Source organism: Tachysurus vachellii, chromosome 22 (genome assembly GCF_030014155.1).
Source record: "Tachysurus vachellii isolate PV-2020 chromosome 22, HZAU_Pvac_v1, whole genome shotgun sequence".
NCBI classification, from domain to species: domain Eukaryota; kingdom Metazoa; phylum Chordata; class Actinopteri; order Siluriformes; family Bagridae; genus Tachysurus; species Tachysurus vachellii.
Window position 1 is genome coordinate 10809060 of NC_083481.1, and position 20366 is coordinate 10829425.

A 20366-nucleotide genomic window follows, 5' to 3' on the forward strand; every position below is an offset into this window, starting at 1 on the left:
AATGTCTCCTAATAAAAAACATTTACACTTATACCAACGATTGAACATTTCTCAGTTAAACACCTCATAAAAAAGTTTTATTATTAGCCTTAAGAACATCAAAACAAATACCTATCAGAACAAGTCCCATCAGTTCTGTTACAGCCAGAACTACTGCCAGAGTCCGACTGTTAGAGAAAATGAAACCAGACTTGAGATTTGAACATTCAAGTGCCCTGTAGTGCAAGTAAAATTAGCACACTGGTAATGCCATCATAGTACCAGTGGGATTTCTGTTCAGGTGTCTGGAAAAAACTAATGTCAAATTTCTAAAGCCCAGTGTAATGTAACATTGTGGACATGATGAAACTGTATACAGACATTCTGATTATTGATTTAGCTTTTAATATTGTTTATTGCATATGACTCATGCAAGTGTGTAAATAAGTTAAGAAAGCAATCTGGTAATTTAATAGATAATAAAACGGATCATTTCTGTCAGAAGGATTTAGTGTCATTTAATTCTGGGGTCAAAATAACCCAAACTAACATGTTCATTAATAAAGAGATGTTTAGCAGATTCAACAAAAACATATAAAGTGTGTTTTCTTTCCAATAAATGGTTCCAATAATGGTTCCAATAAAAATTGTGTCTCAAAGACACTTAGACAAACAGAACACACAGATTTCCTGAACATCATGTAACTTGTAACTCTCTGACATGTTGAGCCATGAGAACAGAAACAGGGGTGAGAGTTCAATCATGAGTCAATACACCTATAAGTTTATATAGACATGCAGTACTCCAATAAAATCAGCAGTAACTGGATCAATTTTCACAAACATTGCTTTACAGACATTATAAATTTCTCCATATTACAGCAGACAGGACTGTAAATACACACACTGCTGATAAACTAATTGAGTCTAACTGCTGAAACAGCAAAGTACAGGGCAATGTAAACATGTCTGAGTAAACATGCCTCTTGAAAATTATCATGAGAGAAGACTAAAAATAAAAGATTTAAAATAAAAAGGTGGATGTCTACAGCTAGTTCAGCTCCATGATAAGCCTGCTTGACAAACTAAGTAAATGGTTCTCCGTCACAAATACAACTACACATCCAAACCTTAGCTTCACATGCACTGCCGAATATCGAGAACATTAGAGCCCTTTCATTTAATACATTTTCATGGAACATCCATTTAATGTACCATCCTCTTCAGATAAAGAAAGGCAATGCAAATCAATTACTAGAGCAGCATTACAAGACACAAACATTAATCTAGTTAAAGCAAAGAGAATGACAGAACCCATAAAAACACTGTGTAGATTTTTCATAATGCACATACCCTGCACAATATAGTACAAATCCTGTACTTTACACTGCTTCCAGTTAGACATCACATATGAGCAGCCAAAGGCAGTAAAGATAATGTGATTCAGACCAGGCTACATACTCTGACTGGTCTACAGATACGCAACCCCTTATACAACAAGCTGCAATGTCCTGTGTGTTCTGACACCTTTCTTTCATAGCTAGCATTAACATTTCAGCAATTTGTGCTACAGTACTGTACCTCTTCTGTGTGAAGTCTAGCCTTCACTCCGACACAAGCATTAGTAAGCCTTGGGAGCCTATGAACCTGTTCTCGGCTTACTAGCTGTCCTTCCTTGGACCACTTTCGCTAGCTACTAACCATTCTATAGCACAACACCCCTCAAGCCTTGTTGTTTTGGAGATGCTGTGACTCATTTAGCCATCAAAATTTGGCCCTTGTCAAATTTACTCCTGCTTTCAATAGATCAACTTTGATACCTGATTGTTCACTTGCTGCTTAATATGTCCTACAACATGACAGGTGCAAATGTAACCTGATAAAGTTATTCACCTGTCAGAAGATTATCTGTTAGAGCGATTGCAAAAAAGGTGTCACTGTTCCCTGAAACTGGAATGACAGGCCCCTGGTTTGCCACATAAAATGCAGAAAACACTGGATATACCCAAGTTCCTCCAAGAAACATAACAGCACCAATCACTTTATAATATACTGCAACTTTGACCCTGCTCTTCCACTCCATGCCTATGAGGGCAAAAACAGTCACATTTTGATTCCAAGTTCCACATGTCAATTCCGTTCTCATGAGAGTAACACAATTACTGTGCAGTGTAAAATGGGTATGACTGGCTACCACATTATTTCCCAGGTACTGCAGCATTAGCATTCATTATAAAGTTCATCCCTGTTTCAGCGTTTACAGCAGATTTAAAAAATTTGAGATAAAAAGATAAAAACATCTGAAAAGTGTCGCTTCCAGTGTCGCTCTCTATAGGAGAGTGTCAATAGCTCCCCCTTGTGCCTGCTAAAAGTGACCGAGTTACAAGACAGTTCCTTAATAAAATGGGAAAGAGAGACTGCCCCATCAGCAGGGTCACACTAGGGAAAACATCCAGAGCCCAGAATACAGCGCACATCAGTTACTGCCTATATACACAGACACAGCTGTCTCATAAAAACAAGAGTAAGTGCAGTGCCTAGTAAAATAAGATGCATCAGAGGTGGAACATTTGTATGAAAGGTAGAACATAATATCTGTGTTTCGACAGTGAACAAAAGCAAATAGTAAACCTTTCCATTTACCCAAAAGACGCTGACTTCCATTTGTGACAGGGGTAGCTTCTTCGACAGAGAGGAGTTATGAAGGTGCCTTGGTTATCTGTGACTTCAGGGGGCAAAGAAGTGTGCCGTCTTTAAAGGAAAAAAAAAGTAAGAGAAGACATTTTCAGAGGTTTTTTTTTGCATGCTCACATTATATACAAAAAAAAGTGTACCTTTGATTTAAAGAACAGACAGCAGATATGGGAGTCACTGAACATGATGATGACGACAAGAGACCGCTGTGAGATTTCAATCTCGGATGTGATATAATGCTGCACAATAGACATAAAATGCTTTTGAGCTTCAGATCATCCTCAAATTGCAAAGGCGCACTTCTTTAACTCGAGAGAATATGCATTAGAACAAGTGCTGACTGTCGCATTACTGAGCTTAGAATCAATCATTACGTTCAGCTTGCACACTCAAGAACTGCAAATCAAGGCTGGGACCTTTGGAATGTGCATAATCATAATTGGCTGAAGCAGCTCTCATCTTCCTGCCAGCCCAAAGAGAAGGAGATAAAAGGAAGGGGAGAGGGAGCAGATACAGATGGATGGAAGCAGTACATGCACAGATAAGAGTGGATTTTGATGAGCAGACATGTGTGGTGCAGAAAAGAAAAGGTGACAGCTGGAAGTGGGTCAAGCAGTCGCTGAGCGTCCCAGGGGTAACAGGAAGATGACTAAAACTAGACGACTCAACTGTGCTGCTCTGACACACCAGAAAAACAACTGGTTTACATGCCAACGTGAAGAAATTAGCTGTTGAGAATCCTGCTATAGTGGCATTTTGCCTGGAGAGCCAACAATTGTTTACAATCACTACCACTAGTCTCTGAATTGATATTCAGTGCACACAGGAGCACACTTATAATATAAACCAGGACTTTCTCACATCACACAGAAAAGCATTACAGGTATCTGTCTCCAGATGACTGCCTAATCTAACAATATTAAATAAATCTTTAGGTTTTTATTTGGTAATATTCTAAACCATTAATTCAGCAAAGCAGAGCACTGAGTTTTAGCCTTAGTTTGTCCTAAGCACACAATAACACTTCTATTGGACACCAGTCAGTTCACTTCCTCTTTTATTCAGATTTTCCTTGTATTATTATTATTATTATTATTATTATTATTACTACTAAAGAAATTGTGATTGTGCCAAAAATTCATCACTATTCTTGAGTTGAGTAAAAGACGTGTTTGACTTCTCTGCAAACATACACTAGATTTATTGTAAGACTGTCACATGGTGTGTATCCATCTATTCAGTCCACACTACAAGGTCACTTAGATCACTGAGATAGTTTTGGAAAGTTCATTCATTCTCCTTTTCATAAACCAAGGGAAAGTGTGACTACAAACAGCGTATCTATGATACAAAGAACAATTTCTGTTTTAAGATAAAGTGTAAGGATAAGGAAAAGGTAAACTGGTCGTGTACTGGACAATGATATAGTCTGAAAAAGTATAAAGCTGTATTGCGAATCAGACCATGGTAAAGGTCAATGCAAAGACAGGAAAAATATTACAAATGTGTCCCCCTTTTCCAATATCCAATCATTCAAGTATAGTTTCATTATTTTTCTATGATTCTTAAGGTGCAGTTTGGTGTTGGGATTTTAGAAGACCTGGCAACCCTTTACACACATTAACAGCACAACAGTGCACTTGGTCGTGTCAATTTTACATGACGGATGAGGAGAGCTGAAGTTAGGCCAGCTGTAATTACAACAAAGCTCAATAAACACATGACAAAAGATAGTACAGCAACGACAAACAGCATCTTTTTCTTCCAGATTACGCACGAATATCAGACCTGTACAAAAGGTTTTCTATGCACACAGGCTGCATCCTTATATTGTTCTAGTTTTTGTTTTTCAGTTAAGCTCACAGGCTATAAAAAGTGTGAATTCAATAGATATTTATATAGTTTCGATAGAGTACTCAATTGTTTGCATCGATATGAGATGAGAGTTTAGAATTTCAGCTTTTTTTAGGCTTCGATTTTCAGACAAGCAAGAATATAGGAACAGATAAGTCTTGACGATAAATTAAAGCATCCTGTTCGATGTCTGCTGTTTGGATTCTTATCACTAAATTGTTGTAATAATGACTTTTCTCAGCTTTAAAATGGCTTTACATTTTAAAATGGCTTTACATTTTAACTAAAATGCAGTCTTTTCAGGCAAAACTGATTAAACATTCAATCTAACAGCACACACCTGGGTAACAAGAAACACCTGTCAGTCACATATTCCAGTCTTCTTGCTTGCCTAAAAATTGGTTGGTCCGATACGAAATCTGCCATGTTCTATGTCATTTTAGATATCTACATATAAATAACAGAAAACAAAATCAGAAATTCTAAACTGTCTTTTTATGTTCATCTTTTGATCTCAAACCCAAATGTCTTCATTCTAAAGCAACATCAAATAAAATGGCCTTGTCATATTGTCCAGCATTTCCAGATTGGATTGTATATAGAATTTCATATACGTACAAAATAGTATAAGTATCAGTTTGCATTTTATACATCTCAACTGGTATAAATTGAACCAATTGTAAAAACAGATGCCATACGTGACATTCATAAACATAGCATTGCTGTTTGTATGTATGCACCAGCGTCTCAAACATGCAGCAGCTTTTTAAACATGTCAGTGCAGATGTGGAATAGTGCAGAGTCTTGAAATAGTCACTTGAACAAGGTAGAATCTGTAGCGAGCTGTAACTGTAAAGCAGAAAGCTGACCATGCTGTTTGAGCACAGCTGGTGCAGGAGAGCAAAAAGCAATTTGAATCACTTTCTAACTACGATTCTATTTCAAACGATTTGTAACTCGTTAGATTTCACACTTTGTGGCCGGCCACTGCCTGCAAACTCAAGAGGATTGGAGAAATAACTAATGCGAGAAAGGGTGACAGGGATGGGGCTTCCAGGGTGTCGGTCAATATTAGAGCGTTAAAAACACCTGACAATCATTCTAGATTCACATGTCGACTAGCTTATTTTGACTTATTAATCATGGCATGCAGCTTTAACATGATGACACGACCGTGGTGGGTCTCATCAACAAGAACGACGAGTCAGCATACAGGGAGGAGGTGCTACAACTAACTGCCTGGTGTAGAGCCAACAACCTGTCTCTGAATGTGGATAAAACTAAAGAGATGGTTGTGGACTTCAGGAGAGCACAGAGTGACCACTCTCCGCTGAACATCGACGCATCATCTGTAGAGATCGTCAAGAGCACCAAATTTCTTGGTGTTCATCTAGCGGAGAACCTCACCTGGTCACTCAACACCAGCGCCATCACCAAGGAAGCCCAGTAGCGTCTCTACTTCCTACGAAGGCTGAGAAAGGCACATCTCCCTCCCCCCATCCTGACCATGTTCTACAGAGGGACAATTGAGAGCATCCTGAGCAGCTGCATCACTGTCTGGTTTGGGAACTGTACGATCTCAGATCGCAAAACCAAAACCAAAGCGGATAGTGAGGACAGCGGAGAAGATCATTGGGGTCTCTCTTCCCTCTATCATGGACACTTACAACCGCCAACAGCATTGTGGATGACCCCACACACCCCTCACACACACTCTTCACCCTCCTGCCGTCTGGAAAGAGGTACTGAAGCATTCGGGCCCTCACGACCAGACTGTGTAACAGTTTCTTCCCACAAGCCATCAGACTTCTCAATAACTGAACTGTACTGTACTGAGCACAACATACACACACATCATCTGTATGGACTGCATAGACCCTCACAAAACACACACACTGACACATCATACTGTTTACATGCTGTTTACAATCCATTTTTGCACAATTCTATTTATTATCCCAAGGACCTACTGCTAAGAAACTGTGTTCATTCTAACGTTACTGCACGAAATATTGTTTGAACATTCAGTATTCACATACAGTATATACACTGGTCGGTCGGCACACGCTCTTCCAATATACATCCATGTACACAGCACGACCCATATCAAACTGTTTACATGTTGCTTTTGCACACGGTTTTGCTCTTTTCACATGCTGTCTTGCACATTTCAGTCGATTGCTGTTTTGCACAATACATTACAATACCTCATATCACTGCTGCCATTATATTAAGTGTTCAATCCAGTATTTCTTCACATGCAATAGAGAACACACAGTATGTACACTGGTCGGTGCTGCTTTTGTGTATTGCCTTTTGTGTAATGTCTTGTATGTCTTTTGTCTTGCACTGTTTGCACCAGGTTGCACAGATACATTTTATGTGGCTAGGACTAACTTACTTCAGTCCTTAGGTCTGTGTTGTTCTATGTAGCTCTGTCTTTGTTCTATGTAGCATCGGTTAAATGCTTGGTTAAATGCTTACATTATGTTTTTGGTGTGAAAAAAATAAACCTTTGCATACACCTGTATGTAGATTAATTTGAGTTTAGCAGTGTATCATCGACTGCACACATCTGCACTTTATTCATATCAGTCATCTGTTTTCGTATGCTACAGTATATTTGTAGATTATATATATTTTTCCACTTTCCTATCTGTACACTTCAGTTTCATTTTGATCAGACTTCAATTCTTAGTCTATTTGTATTCTATTTGAATGTAATTTTGAAATGAAATTAGAATTTGAATGTAAACTAGTTCGAGCTATTCTGTGTTGTTTCAGCATAAATAAACCTACATTACTAATACTGTACTACCACTAATAGATTCTTCTAGGAGGTAAAACAATAAACATTTTATAACAAAACAACAGTTCTGTAGTAAAAATAAGGTGTGAACAAATACAGGGGGATATGTTTGTCCAATCAACTGGTTTTGTCATTCCTGTCTCTTTTATTATTGCAGAAATTGTCACTAAATCTTTTTTTATTTGAGTTCTTTTAATATCATTTTAATATTATTTCTAATCAATAACATTCCATTTTACTATAATATAAAAGATTGAACATTTTACATTGAGTTTACATTAAAACATGTATTGTGGTGTACAAGGAAAGTAAATATCTGGATAAATGCACAGGAATCTTATTAGATTCTCTCCTAATTCAGATTTTTCAGATACTTTAATAAAATGTAAGTGCAGACAGCGCAGACAAAATAATAAATCCTACCGTATTTGTCACAGGAAATATGCATCATCTTGCTGCTTTTCATTTACATTTTAATTATAAATGAAATATATTTTATTATTATTTATGATGATGCTATTTTGTTGATCGGTAGGTAATAAAAAGTGACCAATAAATCGTTAAAGGGCAACATCTCTGCTGTTAAAAATGCTCATTTGGAAGTTAAAGAACTTGGCGCTTACTGGTGAGCTGAGCCAATTGCTCTGACTCAGTGAACTGAGACAGAATTCCCATTACTAAGATGTAAAATTAAATCTCATGTTATTATCAGTACCTGCAAGGCTTCACATAAAACAAGAAAATTGTCAAAGAGGGAGTTGTAAAAAGTTATAACAGCATCCTGGCATCTTGATCCTAATCCAAATAGCATAAAAGCATTGATTACCGATGAAATAAGATGATGATAAAAAAACAAAACAGAAGGCATAGACCATTTTAAGCTTAATGTTACACGATTCCCTCATACGGAAACGCTCTAAGACACTCAAATGTACTTGTATTTTATTCCAAATTTACTTTACAGCAATTTAGTGGACTCCAGCAGAACTGCAATGGAATTAACCTGCTTAAGCTGCTTAAGTTTTTGCTCTATTATTATTAAACAATAAATTATTTTAATTGAGAACTCTCCATTCTCATAATTTCTCTAACCCTCCCTTTAATGCATCAACACATCACACTGCAAGACCACATGATCAAAATGCGCAGTCCTCCTTTCTGTTCTTGCTTACTGAATTATTCATTAGCAAATGCTAATGAAAATGCTAATTCCTCTTCACTAGGTAAGTATCCAGCACTTTGTCGTATGAATTATTAAAAATGTTGTAATTTAAATATATTTTAAGCTTTGGAATTTTGGTGAAATTGCATATAATAAGCTAATATAGCTTACTTGATAATTACCATTAAAGTTATTCTAAGTTAATAATCAGAAATTTGGTTCACAGATAAGCAAAAAAAAGTACTGAACAAGCTGTGTTTAACAATCCGGCTAGTCACTGATTATACCATACCTATGTTGAGGTTTAGTCTTTTTGAGCATGGCCTCTTGCTGTCATAAACCTCCTGTTATCCTCCCAGAGAACATTCTGTTTAAATAAACCATCATCACCAAAGTCTGAAAGATTGACACCTAGTTAGTTATTACAGGATTAACCAAACATAATATTTGTCTAATAAACTCCTATAAAAGGAAACTGAAATGACAAAATAAATAAAGCCTTGCTAACATACACTAACTGGACTTTAAATCATCAAAAATGACCTTTAGTGTTTTAACAAAGCCATCCTGGCAGACCAAGTACTTGAAAATTGATTAATCAAACAGAGACTGATAAAAGGCTAGGCAGCTTTGCTAACACATAGCCTTTAATTGAACAGGATGATTACTCTATCCCTCTTCTTTTAAATGTCCAATCTGACACGGGTGATGCAAGTCCACCTTGGAAGACAGTTCGACAGGGGTGAATGACCCAGAGAGCAGCAGCTAAATTCTCATTACTTGTGGGCCTCTGCTTTCACCACCTTGTACTGATTTATGAGACCTCTGTAGCAATAGTATCCCATAGCTCTGGAAGAAAAAGTAGCCTCTAAATAATAACTGTAACACCTGAAAGAAAAACAAAAAATACCTGTCATTATTTTCTGAGGTGGCATTCAGTCTTATTGATCACATGATGCTTGAGCTCTAGGCTGAGTGTCTCATGCCTCAATACAATTTCCCTCCATGTACACTTTAACAGAGAAACAATTACTAGCAGATTACAGTCCATTAAAATCACTTCTTCAAAACGTCGCTCTTATTATATCCCATCAAAGCATCAATAGTGAAAGAAGGCAGTGAAGTTGGTTAATACATCCTGAACTCAGGGAGCTGATATGCTCTGCTCCTGTGCTCCTCATCAGCTGTCCATCACTGCGATGTAAGCGTCTTTTATACAGACGAGAACAACAACTACACACATGCACAAAAACAAAAACAAAAAAAAAATATATATATATATATATATATATATATATATATATATATATATATATATATATATATATATATACCCTTATAAAACCCTCACAGAAAATGCTATTTTGAGACATGTTTGCACATTTTATAATCTTTTGTATATAATGTACTTTATATTCTGCCTCCCTCTCTGCCTTGTTCCTAGAAAGCTATGCTACTGTAATAAATATTCTAATTTGTATAAAGTTGAATTTTACTCGGTTTTTGTTGCATTCCCTCCAAAATCACTTCAGCAATGGCTGTTCTGTCACTGTAACTTGGCAGCTTTTCAGTTTCAGTAAAAACAAATGGATTTATTGCTGAAGATCATCACTTTTCTTTACTCTGTGTTTAGACCATTTAAGATGTTAACTACTTTTAAGAGTTATTTTTTTTACATTCTGTCACAGAAACAATAAATGTATCATAGTATTTTTATTTTCATCCTATGATTATCGTATTGGTCTTGAAATCATATGCATGTCTGAAACATCTGCTTTCAAAAATGAAACTAAAATTATGCCAATAATATATAATTCAGTTAATGAATGCTAATGTGCCCCTTTTTTACCCTGTAAGAGACTGGAATGGAGGCCTCTGTTCAGACTACAAATCAGCACATCCCTGAAGGGGAGCTTATTTATTTAGTTCAATGATGTTAAATAAGTAATGTTAATTATAATTGCTTTTAAGAATGGAAATTTACAACAGTAAGTCATTTGTTGGTTATTGACTGATTTATTCCCAATAAATATGTCAGTATGATAGTCCTTTGCACTGCCTAGACTTGTCTATCAGTTCAAAATGGAAAGAAGAAAACATTTACAATGGGGGAACAACATTTAGAAGACTGTTTGTGGGACAGCTTAGTTCAATCAAGAGACATAGCCATTTGCTGTAAAACAGTGTTGTTGCAGCAGAGGTTAAAGTGAGAAAACTGTGACTATACAACACTGAAATAAAAACTAATACACTGCATGCTCACAAAACACCAGTTCATCTCTCGTGGTAATAACACCAGTTTACTACTAGACGGTCACATATTGCCAATTGATGCCTACCGCAGTAAAACAGACATTGCCGAAAACCTTCTCACCAAGTTGGCACATGTTCCCAAAGACAAGGAAGCCTGGCAGCAGCTTGACACCACAGACATAAATTACTAACAGACATAAATTGCTAACATATAGCTTACAACATTGGGACAACCTGCACCATTACTGCCCTGAAGAGTGGGACTTATCCAATGACTTCTCTGAAAGGTGTTCAGATGTGAACATCACATCTACCACTGGAAGGTGTGATGTTAATTTATAAAGTGTTAAGGAATTAGCAACAAAAAAGACGTGTAGTATACATTCCTATAAATAAAGGCCATGATGCTGAGACATGTATGTTTGATTCGTTGTTGATTCATCTATAGAGGTGGTGTATGGACACTTTTTTGCTAGGATTCTGAGCCTGGCTTCAAATCTTCCAATCAAACATGTCATGCTTATTTTGACAATGCCATGCAGTCAGGGCAGGGGATGTACAAATCAGATACAGCTTTCTTAAGATGGTCAACGCTGAGGCAGTGAGCACACAGACATCACTTGTTCTGCAGAGTGGTTAATAGTAAATCCACACACATTAGAGCATGATGAGCATAGCTGAAAATGAGCAATAATACAGGTAAAAAGGGAGTATCATGGGAGTACACCTCTACGCTACTGGCAAAGTCAGATACAAGCTCTGCTAGCTGGTAGGTTGGCAGTGAATGTGGAATATTTGAAAGATACCTCCCTTTTTATTATTATTACTGATGCCTCCCCCCCTTTAACTTGTACATCGCTTCAGTGTTGTGCTCGATAGCTCAAATTTTTTTTATTTTTTTTTTACCAATTATGTGTGAGTAGTATTGGACCCAGGTATGCCTATCCTTAGCAGGGATGCTAACGGACACAGAATTGTATCCAGCTCCTAGCAGTTATTAGGTGTGAAACAAACCCACATCCACATATACATTGTGAGCTAATGGGTGCCAATGGAAGTCTTGGACTGTCATTTAGGTTTTCAATTTACAAGTCAGCAAAACCATGAGTTGCATACTCAAACTCTTTAAAATGCATCTTCTAACATCCAGATACATCGATATCACAAAGTATGAAAGCACACGGCTTGTGCGTTCATCGTTTAACCTTGAATACAGAACGCCATGTCAGCATAGTGGAAACACTCAACACACACTCAGAGCAAGTGAGAGCTCCAGGCTTGGTCTTGCACACACACACACACACACACACACACACAGACACACACACAGAGGCCTTTCTGCTATAGGATCCAGATCAATGCTCACACACAGAGTGCTGTGGTCAAATGAGAGAGATAAAGTCCTGAGAGAACAGAGTGACAGCTTTCCCCTTGACCTACACACACCTCCTTGTGCACAAACATCCAGACAGCGCTGGTTCTATGGAAAAAGTCAATCTAGCACACCTACAGTAAATGGTTTTTATTCCTGCTACCAGAACAGACAAAAACTTAACTACAGTTCTTGATAACATATCATGTACACACTTACTATCACATGGCTATTAGCAGTGGACGATTAGCAGTATTCATCATAACATGCGTCAAACTTACTATAGTTTCATAATAGACTGATAATAAATAGCAAGTGCTATGGGGCCAAGCAGCAAAATACAGCAGAGAGGGACTATTTCTTTTATTATCTTTAAAGGAGTTTGAACAATAAATGATACTTTTAACTGCAAAGTAGTTACACTCTGATCATCCACTTATCCATTTTCTGTACTGCTTACTGTATAATACACAGGGTTACCAGGAGCCCAGAGTCAATCTCAGGGTCTCAGGGTATGATGCAGGGGACACCCGGGGGTGCTAAAACTTGCACGTTCACTCGCAAGCTCACTTGTGCACTTGTACACCTACACCCACTTGTGCACACTTGCACGCTTCACACGCACAGGGCAGATGTGGAAATCTAAACCCCCATCCTGAAGGTGTGAGGCCAGTGTGTTAACCACCAAGCTCTACTTTCGTTTTTAGATTTGAAACATTTTTTTACATAATAATCCTAATAAATGAAAAAAATAAACGAAAGCCTTGTAAAACACACACGCTCAAGGACTAAGCAGTAAGCAGGCCACACAGATATGCATTGTTTAAACAGTATGTTCTCATATCTCCTCATGTACAAATACACTGTTGAGTAAAGCACTGCCAGTGTAATGGCCTCAACAACAGCTGCAGCAGTCAAAACAGTTCTTTTGTCCTCAGAAGCTTTGATTTGTCACCTGATGCTTTCAGCAAATCCCAGACTACATAATGCGGAATAAATAAATAAAGTGATATCTTATGTAAATGATAAATTCCATTTGTTCCACACCACTGTTGATTTCTTTCTCGATTCTAGAAGGTCAGAACATTCACAATGACTGTGACAGACATAACTGACAGGAGGAGCTTAAATCTAGAGTTGGATGTTCAAAAACATCCTCTGTGATCCATAAGTCCAACCTAAAAATGTTACGTGTCATGTGCAAACACAAACTCACAAGGAGTTTTTATCATACATCAAGTGTCTAGAGAAAGGTCAGTTACTGTTAAGCTGGTAAACATTTCCACTCATCTCTATGTATGATGTTGTATTAGCGTCAGTAAAGCTTATGTTATGTTCACTCAAACACAAAACATGCTCATTAACCATACTCATAATTACAGTATAATCATAATTATACCATACTCTATGGCCCTGCCCTCTCAAATAAATGAAAACCCATCACTCAGAGAATGACAACTGTGTGTTGTTGAATTTAATGATGTTATGCATTACAATAATTTCCATTAAACTGAAGCGCTCCTTATTGCACCTTCCTTCTTCAAGACCTTTCCCAATCGATCTGGTCTTTTCAGTTTGCTCGCAGACCCCATGATGTTCTACATAAAAGAGTTTGTGTTTAAACATTATAATCTCTGCTGTAATGAAGGGAACAAACTGCAGAACCCTAACGAGTAATCTTGAGTCAAATCTGGGATGAATTTGATCATCCTCATCCCAAAACCACTGAAAACTAATAGTCTAGGAGCTTTAATTCAGAAATACTAAAAAAGCTAATGACGAACATGCTAACATTCTAATTGCTAACCTCATAATTTGTTTGTGTTGCATTTTGAATGAGTTTCGGATGTTAAAATTGCTCTCAGACCTCAGAAAGACTCCCAAGACAAGATGAACTGAAATTCTGTGCAAAATTGTGAAAAAAGGATATTAGAAATAAAGTGTTTTAGAAATGGTGAAATGCATCAAAATCAGAGCAGATGTGAAATGGTCTTTATAGGATGTTGATGAATATAAAATAAACTGCATTAATAATAAGTAAATAAATTAAGATGTACACCTGATGTACAAAACTTTCATTAGAAAGCCTTTCAAACAGGAACTTTTTCATTCAAATGGCAAAGTTACAGCTGCTCTTTGGTCATATTAATCATTGTGAGTTTTAAATGAATATACTGATAACATCATCACACTCTCTTGCTTTCCTCGTGTGCTCTTCTCTGTAAACAAATACATCTGCACACTTTTTGAAGGTGTTTGGTTTTTACATAAATCAGCACCTGGGTACGATATTAATTAAAAATTTTATATATATATATATATATATATATATATATATATATATAATATATATATATATATATATATATATATAAATGAAATAAATTAAGGACAGAGTGCCTTTCTTGTGAAGCACCACTTCAACATATCAAACGTATGTTAAACGGTTGAAAATATTCCATTTAAAGAACTCTAACTGTGCAAACTGAACAGTTTAAATGCAACAGGTCACTTGCAATCTTTGAGATTTGAAGGTCTCCTTTTTTTATAGTATATTATTTCAAAATTGACTCAAATGTTTCCAAGGACACAACTGTCTCTAAGCGCTCTATGAAGGAAAAGAAATTCTCGAAGAGGAGACAGACAGAAAACATACAAACAGTTATGAATGGTGAGTTTTGGATTGATATGCCCAAAGCTGGAAATGGCTATGTGAAAGTGATAAGCATGGTGATATGAGGACAAGAGCAGAATAGGAATCTTCCATACCTGACATTTGAGACACGCAAGGCTTCACTCTCAGTCCTGAAATGCAAACAGAAAGAATACTACTGAAAAAAATTAAATAAATACAAATGTACTCAAGTATACAAATATTCACAGGGATACAGATACATCCACTAAAAGAGTGGAATAACAATTAGACTAATAAGACTAATGAGTTGAGTATAGTGATCAGGGCTTTGGTGGATACAGTACACAGCCCAGTCCCGATGAGACAAAGGGAACAAAGCGGTAGAATTCACTCTGGTTGGGATGGAAATCTGTCAAACGGCACAATTCACATACTCATTCTCACCTAGGTGTTGTATAGTTGAGCTTTACTACCTACCTGGGGCAGTGGGAGATGAACACCCACACACACATAAAACAGCTCAGGATCAAACCCTGGACCCTGGAAATATCACTGCTTTACATTGTGCCACCCAAATATGTCATGTTGAATAAGAGGCTCCATGTTTTTTCATTTGTGACCTACGATGGTCCAAAGGTCAATCTACTTGGCCCACATCAGCTAAAGTATTTCTCTAAAATTTAAAATTTGATCTGAAATACATTACTACCAGGTGACTTTTCAATTTCATGGTCCAAAGCAGACCTTTTTTGGAAAAACACAAAGAGGGCAATAACAAAAAGCATTTTGGGTTTCATGCTTCTCATTTTCCTGCCGCAACCAGCTCTGAATCTCCAAGGTGTTTCTGTGGCACTATGGCACATGCTTGTTGATTGTGCAGTTCAATCTGATTGTGCACCATGTGTGTGAAATTAGATCTGGCAAAACAACAGTGCAATGCATAATTACAAAACAGGGTGCAAAACCTTGCTCCAAAACACAAGTGGAAGCCAACAACACAAGTAATGGAAGAGCAATATTCATATTTCTTAACCCAGAGCATGTGCAATCTATAATTTGCCAGTTAATATCATGATGTCCCACTGGGCTTTCTGGGTATAAGCTATGTAATGATGGACGATCCTAATATTCACACCCATGGTAGCCTAAACACCTTAGCTTTCCTTTCTCAGCCAGCCCGGTTTCAATAATGTACATGGTGTATGAACCTTTGAAATCAGGTTCTGTCAAAATATAGCAATTCTCTGGGAAATGCTGAGAAGAATGAAAGCTTCAGGCACTAATCTTTGTTAAAAACAAGAAAGGACAGTAAATCTCTACAGCTGTCATACTGCAAAGACTTGCCTATGTGTTTGGACAAAAACCTTTCTAATGTCAGTCGAAAGGCAAATTAATTGCTTAACTATCATGTCAATACTTTGTACATCACAGTGATGCGAACGGAACACTGCTTTTCTTAAGATAAAAAGAAATAGAAATAGTGGGCATCATGCCGGATTGCCTTTATGAAACGTATCCCCATAAGCATCACTTTCAGGGCTGTAAAATTTTAGCATCTATATTAGAGACTCATTTGAGAGCTTGTTTCTCGGTTTAAGCACGCATGTCTGCAGCCGGATGATCCTACCCTTCTTTAATTGGTAGACTTTTTTCTTTAAGATGATGAGCATCCATGCACATTGGATCGTCTGCAAAACTAAAAGAAAAAGTGTGCAAAGCTCTGCTTATATAATCATACACAGCCATGTATAAATGATGACCAAATGAATACATAAGTAACAGGAACAAAGTGTTTCTGCCGTCCGTTAATTAATCTTCAGTAACTGTGTTGGGGCTAGAGCCTATCCCTGGAGCTCTGGGTATTAGACTCTCCTTAAATGTTAATTTAAGAGCAGACATTCAATTTTTTAAAACACAATGAGCACTGTTTAATAACCGGTGTTCTGCCAACTCCAGAAAAAAAGTGTACTCTACCTGTCCAAGTCTTTTTATGAGACATCTGCCTAACAGATCACAAGTCTGTAACTCTCTTCTATTTACAGAGGACTGAGAATTTCAGCAGGAACACATTAACATAAAAAATTGTCTATTGACAGTCATGAAAATGTTTTAATTGATATTACATTTCATTACATGAAATAGTCCCTGGTGGTTCAGCAGCAGGATCTCGTGCTCTCACCTCACAACCCGTGCAGCGAACCAACCCAGCCACTGAGGGTTAACTCTCAGTGCCGGTAAGCCCAGATAAAATGGGAGGGTTGTGTCAGGAAGGGCATCCAGTGTAAAACCTGTGCCAAATCAAATATTTGGCTGGTGTGATCCCCGTGGTGACCCCGAACCAGGAACAGCCGATGGACAACAACAGCATTACATGGCATGAAATAAAGAGGCACAACAAGTTTAAGTGTATAGCGGAATAAAAACATGGTTATGGTTAAAAGACAATTTGAGCAACTGTAATTTACAACAATTATTCAAACTACCCAAATTAACTGAGTATGTCTACATTCATTCATTCATTCATCTTCTACTGCTTATCCGAACTACCTCGGGTCACGGGAAGCCTGTGCCTATCTCAGGCGTCATCTGGCATCAAGGCAGGAACTCCGTCCAGGATACACCCTGGACGGAGTGCCAACCCATCGCAGGGCACACACACTCTCATTCACTCACACAATCACACACTAGGGACAATTTTCCAGAGATTCCAATCAACCTACCATGCATGTCTTTGGACCGGGGGAGGAAAACGGAGTACCCGGAGGAAACCCCCGAGGCACGGAGAGAACATGCAAACTCCACACACACAAGGTGGAGGCGGGAATCGAACCCCGACCCTGGAGGTGTGAGGCGAACGTGCTAACCACTAAGCCACTGTGCCCCCCAGTATGTCTACATATCAGAGATATTTAACATAGCAGAACCTCAAGCACTGAGCTGCCACAAACCTAAAGCAGGACCTGTACAAGAGCTGGAGGTTGACCAAACTGGTTAATGAAGTATTACTTTAAGACTGAAACCTACTGTGAAATATCTCCTCACAGATCAGCAGAACCAACCAGGCTTTAGGCTTTATCACTAGTCATTAACAAGCAGCAGCATTCCAAAAAACAAAACCAAAAAAGTTCACTTTAAAAGTCCTCCAAGATCATGTGACTCTTGCCTGCAATGCTGTAGACAAGTGCAAATCTAACATCACTGCTGAAGTACCAAAGCAGTGCCAAAGCAATCTCATTTCACCGGAGTGGCCTGGGAACAGATGTCTTGGAGTAGTGTCACTCTTTACAATTTTGTTGCCTTCCAGTAATGGGGGGAAAAAAAGCTGTTCAGACAGAATCGGAGAGTCTGTAAGTATTTTGGTGCACACGGGGACATTCTGTTGAACTAGCTGTACAATTAAATATAATTAATAAATCATTTTATTTGCATAGTGCTTTTAGAAATGGACATTATTACAAAGATTTACAAAAATATAGAAATTCCGGATAGAACATTTATCAATGAGCAAACCAAAGGTGATATATCATCAAGGAGATTTCTCTAAGGAAGAAACTTTGAGAGGAAGTAGACTCAAAAGAGAACCCATCCTCATCTGGGTGACAGTGCAGTGTCTGATTGAGTGTCTCCCTTTAATAACCATCTGGTTATCAACCATCTGGTAAGCAACTATCTGGTCAAAAAGTAGCGTGGAATATAATTCTAGTTATAACAAAGTGTATCTTGCTGAAGTTATCAACTTTACACTGATGGACACTTGAGTGCAAAACAGTCCAAAGCCAAGTATTACAGATACATGTAGATCTGATTGCTGTTGCTTTAAACCATTCCATTAACTATCCATCAACAAATAGCAGAGTAGTGCAACACTCCATATTTACATTACATGTATTAACAAATTCATTCCTACTTTTTCATTTTTACAATCTGAATTCTACTGCGGAGTAAAATGAGTACACATCATACAGACTAGGAGAATTTGCCATGTTGCACATAGATGATAGTCAACTAAAGGACATTACATCAATACACAGAGCCCTGAGGTCTAATAACCCTAATCATCACTGCTTTAACAAGGTCCTATTAGGATCAATAATCATTTCTATACTTGTTTCAGAGGAACTCCTAAGACAACTGCTATTTTAGTTTATCATTTATCATCATTTATTTTAATGATAGTGTAAAATGAATGCTGAAACAAATGTGTCATGTGTTGAAGAAAAAAGACACTCATGGTTATTGATGGAATTAAAGCCACAAAAGATGCAATTAGAGCTCCCACTAGCATACCAGCACTTTCAGCTTGCACACAAATGAATTAGCAGGATTAAGCTAATTACTGTTTCGTTTTACCGAGACATTTTTTAGCACACACAAAAAATTATTTTTTTGTATTGCCCTGCCACTTTGGGATCGAGTGCCAAGTGGTTAGCATTTTAATTGAAATAATAAGCCTTTTTAAAACAATATAATATTTTATTTATTTATGTTTTCTTCCAGTTGTAGTTCCTCTGGAGGGAAATGTTCTCAGTGTGCATGCTGCTATGACAGCAAGTTTGAATTTTCAAGCAGCTTGCACCTCTGAGATATCAGGTTGACACGTGCTAACACCTCAAGAACAAAAACCTAAATATTTTCCTTCTGAGGGGGAAAGGAAGTCCAGATTCCTTTCGAGTGAAATCATGAGCTGAACCTTCTATAAATGACTCAGAAAACATTCACACTACTGTCTTGGTGTCTATAAATATACCACGTGTATGTCTGATTCACAGAGACCCACTGCCATTTTACTGTCAGTCACCATTCTCATTGAAAAGAAAGAAAAAGAAGCCTTAATTACATGTTAACACCATGAGACAATTACATAATCACAAGGCCAGTATATTTGACTTAGGGGAAAAAAATATACATATACACACATATATATATATATATATATATATATATATATATATATATATATATATATATATATATAAATATTTTTTTTTTTTAAAGACAAATCACAGAGTGGCCAGAGCTCACATTTTTAAAATGCAGACACAATACTGCTGAGGAAAAAACAAAGAAACGAAAAGTCAAAATTTATATATATTTAAGAAAAAAATTACTACAACAGTACAACTATAGTTTTGGCACTTATGGCTTGGAAAATACACAATCAATTGAAGTTGGATAACAGAACACAAATTGCATTAATGCTACTTGGTACAATCATGCAGGAACTGTACACATTTGAATTCATTATATTCAGTGAGCTTTTATTTTCATTTTTTCAGCACTGGAAATTCCATCTCCTAGAAACCACAGTCCACATTCGCTTTCCATTAGAATCGGCCAAGAGCCCCTGACTAGTAAAGGATATAATCTTTCTGTCAGTTAATCCCATTCTGTTCTCTACAGGAAGAAGCTTAATTCTGAAAAATGTACAGCAAAACAATAATTTGATAAAATGCTTTATTTACTTCAAACATTATTTTGCTTGTCTGCCTGCAAAAATCATGAGCTTTAATCAAAGGGTTGTATGTAGTGAAAACAGTGATCGTTCAGCTTTACCTTCAGAGACAAGAAGCCATCTCCAATCCCCTGATGCCACATACGGCTGGAAGAT

At 37.2% G+C, this 20366-nt stretch overlaps 1 protein-coding gene across 5 annotated transcripts in view; it reads right to left on the reverse strand.

Moving 5' to 3' along the window:
- The window catches only part of iqsec1b (IQ motif and Sec7 domain ArfGEF 1b), a 173043-nt gene that overhangs the window by 100472 nt on the left and 52205 nt on the right, over positions 1-20366 (reverse strand). For 2 of the 5 annotated variants that reach the window (XM_060857616.1, XM_060857625.1), the window contains exons 2-3: positions 14893-14928; positions 2623-2730 (exon numbers count right to left, since the gene is read on the reverse strand). The exons of 1 other annotated variant lie outside the window; for it this stretch is intronic. In XM_060857616.1, the coding sequence (XP_060713599.1) occupies positions 2623-2730; positions 14893-14928 (144 nt within the window). The remainder of the gene's footprint in view (positions 1-2622; positions 2731-14892; positions 14929-20366) is intronic. 2 more of the 5 variants (XM_060857617.1, XM_060857618.1) reach the window with 2 other exon arrangements.